Here is an 11160-nt window from a genome sequence, read left to right on the forward strand (position 1 = left end):
GCTCACCTGGGGCTGGCTGGGTCCTTGGGTGCCTTCTCCAATTAACTGGGTGCAGACCCTGGCCCAGCCCTCTGCCCGCAGGCAGCCTGTCCCTCGGTGCTGTACAGCACCAGGGAATTGACTTGCTCTCCGGGCTCCTTCTACCTCTGACCTGCAGGGACCCCATTTTCCACGCTCCCGGGTGCCGCTGTGTGCAGCTGCTGCCCTGTCCCCAGGCTCTGGGACCATCATCTTCCCAGCTCCCACCCACAGCTGCACAGGAGGGGCAGGCCAGCTCATTTAAAGGTTTATTTTTCCTTGATCCTGGCCAGAGGTTGCTCTGGAATCTTCCAGAGGGTTCATTCTCAAGTGATGATGCACAAGGAAACACAGGAGAAAGCATCACTGCTGGCATCTGCAGCGCTCTGTGAAGGCTCAGGGACAAGGAGCATCCTGTGCCACCTTTGTCACCAGCCCCCTGGCTGGTGGGCTCTGCAGGTGCTGGGGACACTTGTAGCTTTGCAGCCATCCTGGTGGGTTTGGACCCCTCGCTGCCCTCCCGTCCTCGTGCCCAGAGTCACGGCACGAATCCCGCAGCCCCCGGATGGACCCGCCATCCACCGGCCACTCCATCTCTTCAAACCAGGCTGCTGTACCCTCCGCTCCATGGCATCTGTGATTCGTACTCGAGGTCTCACATCCTTCCCTATCTGATGAAAAGAAAAATAAATAGAAGAGAAAAAGAAAATAAAAAGGACTTGGGGAAAGTAAACAAAGATAAAAGAGAAATAAGAATTGTCTTGGCATTAAGCTTACTTGGTAAGGATTGTAGTAGACAAGTCTTCCTTGACATGTTTTTCCCTGTAAAAGCTGCCTTTTATAATGTGTTTATAAAGATGTTGTAAGGAGAGGTAGATGTCAGAAATGCCTTTTTAATACTTTTTTAAGGATTTCTAACTCTCCCTGGTGCTATTTTTTTAGGCTAAGGATTTTTGATGTTGAAAGTCTTGCGGGTTTTTATACAATCTTTTAAAAATAAAAAGTGTATTGTTTTGTTGAACACATTTTGTACTGTTTGTATCGGGAGCACGGAAACTCAAACTGCCACATCTGCGCAGTTTTACTGTTTTTCCTGTGGGAAGGAGGGGATCCATGTCAACAGTTTACCATTTGCCGCCATGTAATTAAAAATCAGTATTTCCGTATGACTGGACAGTCTTTATTTGGTAAATTACTGGTGTGAAGAACAAGGGGTTTTCCAGAGGCACAAGAGTTTCAGACAGGCCCGCAGGTTCGGGAGCACCATACGTGTGACCCCGGGGCAACCGGGTCGTGGTGGGGGAATGGGCCGGGCCAGGCCGGGCTGGGGACAAGGGCAGGCCGGGGACGGGGACACGGCCAGGCCGGGGATGGGGCCGGAGACAGGCCGGGGATGGGGCCGGGGACGGGGACAGGGACAGGCCGGGCCAGGCCTGTGCCGCCGCGTGGCCTCGGGCCGGAGCCGGGAGCCGCCGCCGGCACGCGGGATGTCATTGATGTGGGCGTGGCTACCGGCTCCGCCAATAGCCGGCGAGCCCGCCGGCGGTGTGGGCGGAGCTACAACCATAGCAACGCGGTAGATTTTCCCGCCCCCTAGCAATCGCGTGCCCCCTCTCGGCTCAGTCCCGAGCCGGCGAGCGGCGCTCGCTACAACCGCCGTGACGTTTGTGTGACGTCAGCGCGTAGCGTGAGAGTGACGTGGTCCCGGGCAGGCGGGCGGGGCCGGTTTGAACGCGGAGGCGACGGTGCCGGAGCGGGGCAGGTAACGGGCCGGGGCGGCGCGGGGGCGGCGGGGCCGCGGGCAGTCGGCGGCGCTGGCCCGGGGCTGGGCTCGGGCAGCGGTCGGGCCGCGCGGAGCGGGCAGGCCCCGGGTGGGCTGCGAGGGGACTGGCGTGAGGCCTGCAGGGCCGGGCCGCGCCGCGCCTGTCCCGGGCGCGCCCCTCTGCAGGCGGGGAGCCGGGCAGCCGCGGGGCCCGGCGGAGCGGCCGCTGTGGCGGCCGGGGGAAGGCACGGGAGTTGCGGCGGGGCCGGGCCTGCCCGGCGGCAGCTATACCGGGACTCTGCGGCCGCTCCGCTTTGTGCCGGCGGGTCTGGGCGGGGAGTGGCCGCTCGGGGCTGCTCTCCCCGGGGGAGCAGGAAGTGTCCGGGCTGGCGGGTGAGGGGCCGGGTGACCCGCCGCAGCTGGGATTCCTGCCATCGGAGTTTCCCGGGAGTGCCTCGGTGTTCGTTTGCCTTCCCACGAGTGTGAAGCCGCGTCCTGTCCCGGTGTGCCAGAGCCGGGGAGTCCCCGCTGTGCTTCCCCGCCGCGTGTGCAATGGGCTCTTGTGTCTGCAGCCCCGGGAGCGTGTCCTGACACAAGCGATGGAAACCTGCAGGAGCATTGCCGTTTGTGGTACTCATGCCTTTGCTTGTGTCTTTCAGAAAATGGCAGTTAATGTGTATTCTACTTCAGTGACTAGCGATAACTTGAGTCGACATGACATGCTGGCTTGGATCAACGAGTCTCTGCAGCTGACGCTGACGAAGATCGAACAGCTGTGCTCAGGTAAGGGGGCTCAGTGGGGGGATTCCAGATTTGGTGTGTGCCCTTGTTCTGCCAAGGTACAGCTGCACTATGTGAACCGGCTGTGCTGGCCCTCTGCAGCCATGTCGGCTTAATTCCTGCTATGAACAGATTCACAGTCAATAACCAGATTATGTCAGGCATAATCTGGTTGTGGTTACATTTTTATTGAAGTGGTTGTTAGTAACGTAAGCATAATGAAAAGGCATGTTCTCTGACTCAGTGCAGTGTAGAGGCAATAAGAAGGAATGGGGGTTAATGTGGAGAAAAGCAGCAAATGAGAGCTCCCAAGGAGCAAGTGATAGGACAAGAGGAAATGGCCTTAAGTTGTGCCAGGGCAGGTTTAGATTGGATATTAGGAAAAAATTCTTAACAGAAAGGGCTGTCGGGCATTGGAACAGGCTGCCCAGGGCAGTGGTGGAGTCACCATCCCTGGAGGGGTTTGAAAGATGTTTAGACGAGGTTCTTAGGGACGTGGTTAAGTGCTAGAGTTAGGTTATGGTGGGACTCGATGATCCTGAGGGTCTCTTCCAACTGAAATGGTTCTATTATTCTTTGTGTTTTCCAGCGAGGAATTAAGTGTTTGGTCTTGAGGGACAGAGCAAGTTGTGAAAGTGCAGTAACTAGCATAAGAAAATGTGGTTTCTTATGGAAGAGAACTGCCAGGAGATCTGGGAGGTGGGCAACTGGTGACTCTTGAGTTCAGCTGCAGAACTTTACAAATCTTTGTGGGCAAGGAGTGTGTTGGGCTTTGCCAGCCCAGACAGATCTTGGCCAGAGCTGTAGGCAAGAAAGGGGAAGTGATTGTGATAGCGAAATGGAGCCAGAGGTCATCACAGGGAGGAGACTGTGTGTGTGGGAGGAGGCTTCTAGAAATGAGTAAAAATAATAGTCTGTGGAGTAAGAGCTGAAAAAAATCCAAGGCTAAAAATGCAACCTAGGTAAAAGATGGTGATTTGGATAACAGCAGCAAGCAGGTGGAAGAGACTGGTAGAAAGTGGAAGTGTAGACCATACAGTGAGTTTGAGATAGGGTGTTGCTCACAGAATGAGAGACATGGAAAGTGGAGGTGCAATAAAAGGAAGAATATATTTAAAATAAGTTTGGGGCTGTCAGTACAGCCTGTGGCTGAGTCCACGGAAGAAACATTCACAAAGATTACAGAGAAGCAGAGGACTTACAATAGACATCTGACAGGTATCTCTAGTGGCTTTTGTCTACTGAGATGATGGAGAAAAACTAAGTGTGAAAGGAGCTAAAGCTCTACAGCCACAGAAGGGAAATGATGACCCTTGGCTGTTTTTAGATAGGCAGCTTAAAAACCTGTCGTGTGCAGCGCTGATTCATGCCGCTGAGAAGTTTTGCTCAGAATCGGTGAGTCTTGCTCTGCCTCCAAGAAGTGAGGATAATTAATACCAGCTCTGCAGAATTTTAGCTCACCTGTTGTCAGGAGAAGGCTGGGAGCTGTTGATGTGGTATGTGCTGAGTAACGCCCCTTTCCTGTGTCTGCAAAAATACTTGGTGCCTGTGCAGGCGTGGAAGCGGCTTTTGCTGCCTGTCACAGTCATGTGCAAATGGGAGTTTCCAGGCTTGCTGTGCTCCCTCTGGCAAGGACAGTGGTGACAGCAGTGAGTTGAGGCTGCATAAACATACTACATACGACCCTTGGCTTGTGCTTTTTATGGTGTTTGTTGTTTGGATTACCCAGAGTTGGCAGAAGCCTTATTTTTGCCGGGTCATCTGTTTTTGAGCTGGCCTTTGGAGTTCTTCAGCAAGTGAACTGCAGGGCAGTGGAGATCAAACAGCAAGATCTTTTTATTTATTTGCACCAGTGAATGATCTTCTGGTAGCAGGTGAAAGTGGGAGCCCTAAAGACCTGCAAGATACATTGATAAAGGTGAACAATACAGGACTTTGTGTTACCTGTGGTTGAGATGAATGAACTAGTTGAGGGCAACACCGCGCTGTGTCACTTCTTGGCCTCTGGATATCTCACAAAAGCTGTTTTAGCTTAAGGGTCCCATGACTTTCCGTCCATATTGGTGGGGAAGTAATGCTCAGAATGTTGGGTGTGTATTTTCAGCAGCACACAGTTGTGTATCATCACTTCAGAATGAGGTTATTGTTTAAAAATATCTTTTTTATCGGGTGTGTATATTCTACAAAAGCTAATTTTTGAGGTGATTGTCTGCTCTTTGTGGCTGAGGTGAATCCCTCTTCTACTGTTATTACAGTAAGCTGAATTGAAGGACATGAAGGATTTAAAATTAATGGAAGGAAACACACTGTTATTTCAGTTATTTGATTAAAGCTTGATTTAAATTAATCCACCTTGTTTTTGCCTTTTACCTTTGAGGGCACCTTGCATTGTGTGTAGGTTCTGTTTGTAGTAAGTAACTCTATCACTATTTTAATAATGATTAAAAATAACTTTCAGAATAATTATTTTTCTATTTCTCTCATTGTTGGTAAGAGATTACTTGCTTGCTGGACACATGTAACATCTCGGATTTGTACTGATATCTGTGAAGAAAGTCAAATTACTCATTGGATTTTGTCTTTTCTCTTGGAATTGTGCAGGCGGGATTGTTCTTGTTCATAAGAGTTTGAGTCATGAGACTGAGAGTTGGTTCTGCAGCTCGGTTAAGCTGAGTGACGGCTGTGCTGCACCAAACAGGCGACCAGAGGCTCCTGTTCTCTTGCTTTTGTTGCCTCTAGGGGATGGTGGAGCTGAGAAATGGGTCAGGTCAACATGCTGATGTGACTGAAATGGTACCTGGGTGGGCTGGTGAGCTCGATCATCCCAGGATTTGTGTTCCTTTTCTTTTGGCAGGTGCTGCATACTGTCAGTTTATGGACATGCTCTTCCCAGGTTCTGTAGCGCTCAAGAAAGTGAAGTTTCAAGCAAAATTGGAACACGAGTACATTCAAAACTTCAAGGTTCTACAAGCAGGTTTTAAGCGAATGGGTGTGGACAAAGTAAGCTGGGTTGTAACTGATTCTCTGTGCTCTTGATATCGAAGTAGATGGAACATGCTTTTGAATTTAGAGCTGAATAAAACTGGGAACAGAGTTTGCTTTTGGTTTGTAAATCTCAAAATGTTTGGTTTTGGTTTGCACTGGGGTCTTTTTTGGATTTAGGACAATATCTGCTTTACTCCAGCCATGGCTGGGCTTTTGGTTCTTAATGATGAGATGAATTTTTCCATTTTAGTTCTGTGCAACTTCTGTAGGGCACACTACTACCAAAATTTCTGTGAGATAAGGTTGAGTTGCGCTCCCTGTTTGCACCATCTTTGGACCAGGTGCGTTCCGTCACCTCCTTCTGTGGTGGTTCTCAGGATCTCAAATTCCTCTTTACAAGCGTTTGTAATGTTAAGTTGGTCAAAATGAGATCTCTGAAAAAACTTTCAGATCAAAAGGCAGTGATGCTTATGGAAGGCTGATTCTGCAGGTAACGCTTGGGGTGAACGCAGCTGTGTGGATGTATTTTCCTGGCTTTAAGAGGCAGCTCGTGCCATTGGTTGCGGCTGCAGCTCACGCTTGGCTCCCCAGCTCACGGCCTGCGGACAGAACTTCACTGTCTGCTGCATCTTTTTAATAATCTGCACTCCTCATCCCCAAGAAACTGTAATTGTTATCTGCTAAAAAGGTGAATGTTTAGATCCTGTAGCAGCTCTGTGTATTGCCAGACCCTGAACGGGTCAGCAGTTCAGATTCATGAAAACCAGAGCCAGCTTCATGTGTACGGAGACAACTTCGGTGTTGGAACTTGGTGTAGCAGAAACCTTGCTGCAAAATTATTTAAAATTATTTGGACCCTCACAATGGAAGGATGGTTTGGTTTTAATTCCAGTTAGCAAAAACCCTACTATTTGACATGCAGTTATATTAACGAATTTTCTCTAGATTGGACAAAGAAATACATTTGCATATCATAGTGCAATAATTTAAAAACTTCTTTTATATAAAAAGAGACAGAGGGGTTCTCTACCCTTAATATGAATTTGACTTTCTTTTTTTCCAGATAATTCCTGTGGACAAACTAGTGAAAGGAAAATTTCAGGACAACTTTGAGTTTGTTCAGTGGTTCAAAAAATTTTTCGATGCAAACTACGATGGGAAAGAATATGATCCTGTTGCTGCTCGACAAGGCCAGGAGACAGTAGTGCCAAACCTTGTTGCTCCTGTTGTGAACAAACCCAAGAAATCTCTCAGTTCTGGCAGTGCAGGTAGAGAAAACAGTTAAAAGATTATCTAGACTATTAAAAACTCTGGGGAAAATAAGACTGGGTTGCTGTTTAAAATCAATGTATGAAATTCTGCTGTTTTGGCCCTTGTTTCAGAGATGCTGGCTCCAAACTGTGTCTCATCCTGTAGCACCCAGTTATCAGGGAGCTACGGGAAGAACAATCTTCTCTAAAAGAGAAAATGGCAAGGATTGGTGCCAACATGTGCCAAAAATCCCCAAAAATGGTGATGTCACATGGAGTCAAGAAGGAAGGAATCTTACATGCCCAAGCATGTTTGGAAGGGGAATAGGACCTTCATGGGAGAAAGAAAGATGTTCCAGGAGGAACTAACACTGACTTGATCTTGCAGCCCCACAGAGGCCCATGGTGACGCAGAGAACCGCAGGGACCCCCAAGCCTGGGACTGGAATGGTCAAAAAGGCAGCAGGAGATGATGAGTCGGCAGGACTGATTGAGCAGGTGTGTTCCCCAGAACAGGCCTGTGCGCTGACCTGCACTTGGAGATCTGTGTGCAGGTTTTATTTTATTAACAATGACATAAATTAACTGCATCAGGCAGGTGGAAGAAAGTGATGTGAATTTAGTCATCTTGTTTCACATCACCGAATCAGAAGCCTTCCTTGTTGTGGCCTTGCTCTCCTGCTGGGGGCGAACCCCCTTTTGCAGTCTGCGAGGATGCAGACATTTAAACCTCGCGTGTGCCGTGTCACATGTAGTGTTAAGTGTTTCCACAGCTGTGCTGCAGCATCGCAGCATTCCGGCCGAGCTCTGAGCAGCTGCTGCTCTGCTGAAATGCTGAATGGAGCGCAACTGAAACCACCATCAGTGTGAAAGTTGTCTTGCAAGAATGTGCTAGCGGATAAAGCTGCAGGCAGTTAGCGTTTTACCTATTTCATGTAATCAGCCTTTAGAATTTCCAAGTGGCGTTCCATGTGTTGGACTGGGTGTTTGTTGTGGCAATAGATTGTAATGTAAGAAATAGACCTTTTCCTCCTCTGAGCCCCCCTTCCCCCATCTCGGTTACTTCTGAAGTGCTTTGCATATTCACACTGTTCTGAGAAATCTGAGACCCTGCCTTTCCAATAGATACCACTGAATTCTGTCTTTGGTGGATAACTCATTATTGATTTCTTTGGCAGATCAATGTATTGAAACTTACTGTTGAAGATCTGGAGAAGGAGAGAGACTTCTACTTTGGCAAACTGAGGAACATTGAACTGATCTGCCAGGAGAATGAAGGGGAGAATGACCCAGTGTTGCAGAGGATTGTGGAAATTCTTTATGCCACAGATGTAAGTAATCTGGTATAAGCTGTAACGCATAGTTCCTCTCTCCCCTTGTAACTGGAAGCTGGTTTGCTTTCCAGAGCTCCCTCATTTTTTCTTCTTTCTTTAGGTTTATGGCCTAGCTTTTTCCTGTAGTAAAGAAACAGATAATATAATTGTAGTCAGGCAGCAAACAAGGTTAGCCTTTCCTGAAGAGTGTGGAACAAATAGATCAAAGATGAGGAAAATAACTTTTCTGGTTATTGTTTATCTGTCTATCGTTATCTATCTGGTTATCCATCTTGACGCTGTAGATGGTGACTTGAGGGTATCTATCCTCAGTAAAAGGGGAAATAAACAAAAAAACCACCAACCTACAGAGTAGCCAGGAACTGGTTTGCCATCAGATTTTCATTAAAACCCTTGTTTTATTGTCCTTCAGGAAGGCTTTGTGATACCTGACGAAGGAGCACCGCAGGAGGAACAAGAAGAGTATTAACAGGCCACATACTGTACCAGCAGAGCAGCAACATCAGAATTCTTTGCCCCAGATCATGTGCTTAACTGTAAAATACTCCACTTTATTCTTAGAGGACTCACTGGTTTCTTTTCATAAGCAAAAAAAAGTACCTCTTCTTAAAGTGCACTTTGCGGAAGTTTCACTTGGACAGTGGGTTTGAGTTGGGAGCTCTTTCTCACTTTGTAGCAGAGCAGTATTCACATCCATGGGGGAGATGGAGGGAGCAGGAGCCTGAATATTTGGGACTTGGTGCAGAATGGTTTGCTGGTAAAACACTGGTTTGTGGGGAGAATTTTTTATGTCCAAGGTGGTGGTGTAGAGAAATGAAAGACTCCGACTCACAGAAAGATTGAGTTAATGTGAAATTGCAGCACAGAAATTATAATAAAATGCCTTAAGAGTATTTAAAATATGCTTCCATATGCCAAATTGAAGTGATGTGACAGGAGATTTTATGTGCGTCACGTTGGGGTAGGTGCCCGTTAACCTCGCACGGCGATCTCACTGTGTCAGCAAGTGCTCAAAGGGGCTGTTAAAACAAAACTCCATTCCTGGGAAAGCTGCTTACTAAGTGATTAGTTCTCAATGAAATGGGCCTTAACGTTGCCTGTCACAAGATTAGAGGGAGTATGAACAGCTGAGACACATAAATTACATTGAAGAGTGCTAAAGCCTTTTTCTACGGCGTTGTGGCTAATGACTTTGCGAAAATGTACTGTGTTTTCTGTAAGAAAAACAACATTTAAAAACACAACAAGAAAAGCAAACATCATCCAGTCCTACTGCCTAAAATGTCCTTCAGAAGTAATTTTCCCTCCTGGCTCTTGTTACTATTTGTCCTGTTTCTTTTTCTATATTCTGCTCTCTCCTGTGTCCTGTTCTCTTTCCCATACCAAGGAATGCTGATCAAACTCTCAGCTCTAACAGGACTTGGACCGTGCGACTATCACAGGATGAAAATGAACTGAGGACATGAGGATTATGCTTTTTGTCTCTTTTTTTTTTTTCCTTTTTTTAAATTTTTCCTTTTGAACCAGGGCATATCTAATCATGATTCTTGCCAGTTCAGTAGTCTGGGGTAAAAACTAAAAAATGCTGGCTAACAGAGTTAATGTTATTGCAGAAAATACAGTACTGAGACTAACTTAAATATTAATATTTAAAGTACTTTCCATAACTGTCCTTTTTTGCTGTCATGCTCCTCATTACTGTTGTGTTTGGCAAGACCCGCAAGACTTCTGATCCCCGTCACTACTGAGACTGATTGGTCCTGTTGTGCTTGTATCCATTTGTTTCTGGTGGTAGCTTGTCCTGAAATGTGTGTAGGAGAGCATTTTATGGTAATTGTTGTGTAGTGCATGAATATTTGTGAAATTCCGAGAAAAACCCGAATTCAGTGAATGCCAAAAATGCAAGTACTAGCCATTGTTTGAAATCGCAGTGGTGCTATTTCTCTTGTGGCCTTTCAGACTTTTGTTGCCCTATAGCTCCATTTTACTGAGAAACCATGTTTGACTTGGATTTTTCTTGACAGGGTTTTTCTATTTTAAGCAGTTTCTAAATAAAGTTCTGTATTTCAAGAGTGCTACGTCTGCTGGAGTCTCTCGTGCTTTCAGGTGCGGTGAAGCCGAAGCCCATGATGGTTTTCGTGGTGAAGCTCGCAGGACCCGGACTGTCGACTCCCCGGTCCCGGTGATGCTGAAGCTCCTCAGGGTGCACTGGGGAAGGCGGCGCTTGAGTTTTGGTTGGTTTTCATTTCCCCTTTCATAAGCAGATGAAATGTGAGTGTTTTGTTGATGTCCTACGGGCGTGAAAGCCGGGATGGATATCAGAATGACTTGAAGTGTTTTAAAGCTGGTCAGACACTGGTTATTTGTTACAGTCAGGCCGTTCCCTGCCCTGTCAGCAGTCTGAGCAGGCTGGCTGAGCTGAGCTGGGTTTAAGTGTGTCTTACAGGTGAGCTCAGGTGTTACCGGCACAAACGTGTGCACAGACCAGCGTGTCCAGAGGTGCTGTGGCGTGTGACCCTGTGCAGGGTGTCCCTGTGGGCTCTGTCCTGCAGAACATCCTCCCTGTGCTAATGAGTCCTCTTTGCTGTCATTGCTCGTGTAAACCTGTGGGACTGTGCAGGTGCAGGCGTAGGATAGGGGTTGTGATGCACATAAAATCTTCTTCACTGTTTCTTACTTGCTTTCAGGTCGGAAGCATATTTTTTTCATCTCTAAACATTCCATTGTTCCAGCAACTCAAAGCAAAAGATGGCAATAGCATGTGCTAAATTGGGGTGGCTGCTCTTTGCAGCCACTTGTATGCTGGGACCTGGTTGCTTCAGGTTTCTCTTGGAGCAGATGGTGTGTGGAGCACCCAGGTCTGCAGAGGGCTTGTGGTAGGTTGGTTTTGATCTCTGCTAGTGAAGGAAGCAAAGGTGATTTTGTGCTGAGGGCGCGGGGAGTCACAGATAGTGCTGGTGCGCCTGGTGAGACTGAGCGTGGGGACCCGTTACAAACTGAACCGAAACTCCAGTCTTGGCAGTCAAATGGT

The 11160-nt window shown here is 47.6% G+C and overlaps 1 protein-coding gene across 1 annotated transcript; it reads left to right on the forward strand.

Moving 5' to 3' along the window:
• Positions 1 to 1730: 1730 nt before the first annotated feature.
• Positions 1731 to 10199, forward strand: MAPRE1 (microtubule associated protein RP/EB family member 1). Its single transcript, XM_080354737.1, has 7 exons — positions 1731 to 1780; positions 2440 to 2563; positions 5415 to 5560; positions 6609 to 6813; positions 7184 to 7293; positions 7974 to 8126; positions 8542 to 10199. The coding sequence occupies exons 2-7, from the start codon at positions 2443 to 2445 to the stop codon at positions 8596 to 8598; spliced, it is 792 nt and encodes a 263-aa protein (XP_080210863.1). The 5' UTR covers positions 1731 to 1780; positions 2440 to 2442; the 3' UTR covers positions 8599 to 10199.
• The last annotated feature ends 961 nt before the right edge of the window (positions 10200 to 11160 follow it).

The sequence above is a fragment of the Nesoenas mayeri genome, assembly GCF_963082525.1.
Source record: "Nesoenas mayeri genome assembly, chromosome: 16".
Classification (NCBI taxonomy): domain Eukaryota; kingdom Metazoa; phylum Chordata; class Aves; order Columbiformes; family Columbidae; genus Nesoenas; species Nesoenas mayeri.

Excerpts from the sequence above, each read along its gene's own strand:
- MAPRE1 (XM_080354737.1), top strand. The coding sequence starts at position 2,443 with ATGGCAGTTAATGTGTATTCTACTTCAGTGACTAGCGATAACTTGAGT. Across the intron at positions 2,564-5,414 it reads GATCGAACAGCTGTGCTCAG|GTGCTGCATACTGTCAGTTT; the intron begins GTAAGGGGGCTC and ends TTCTTTTGGCAG. Across the intron at positions 5,561-6,608 it reads AGCGAATGGGTGTGGACAAA|ATAATTCCTGTGGACAAACT; the intron begins GTAAGCTGGGTT and ends CTTTTTTTCCAG.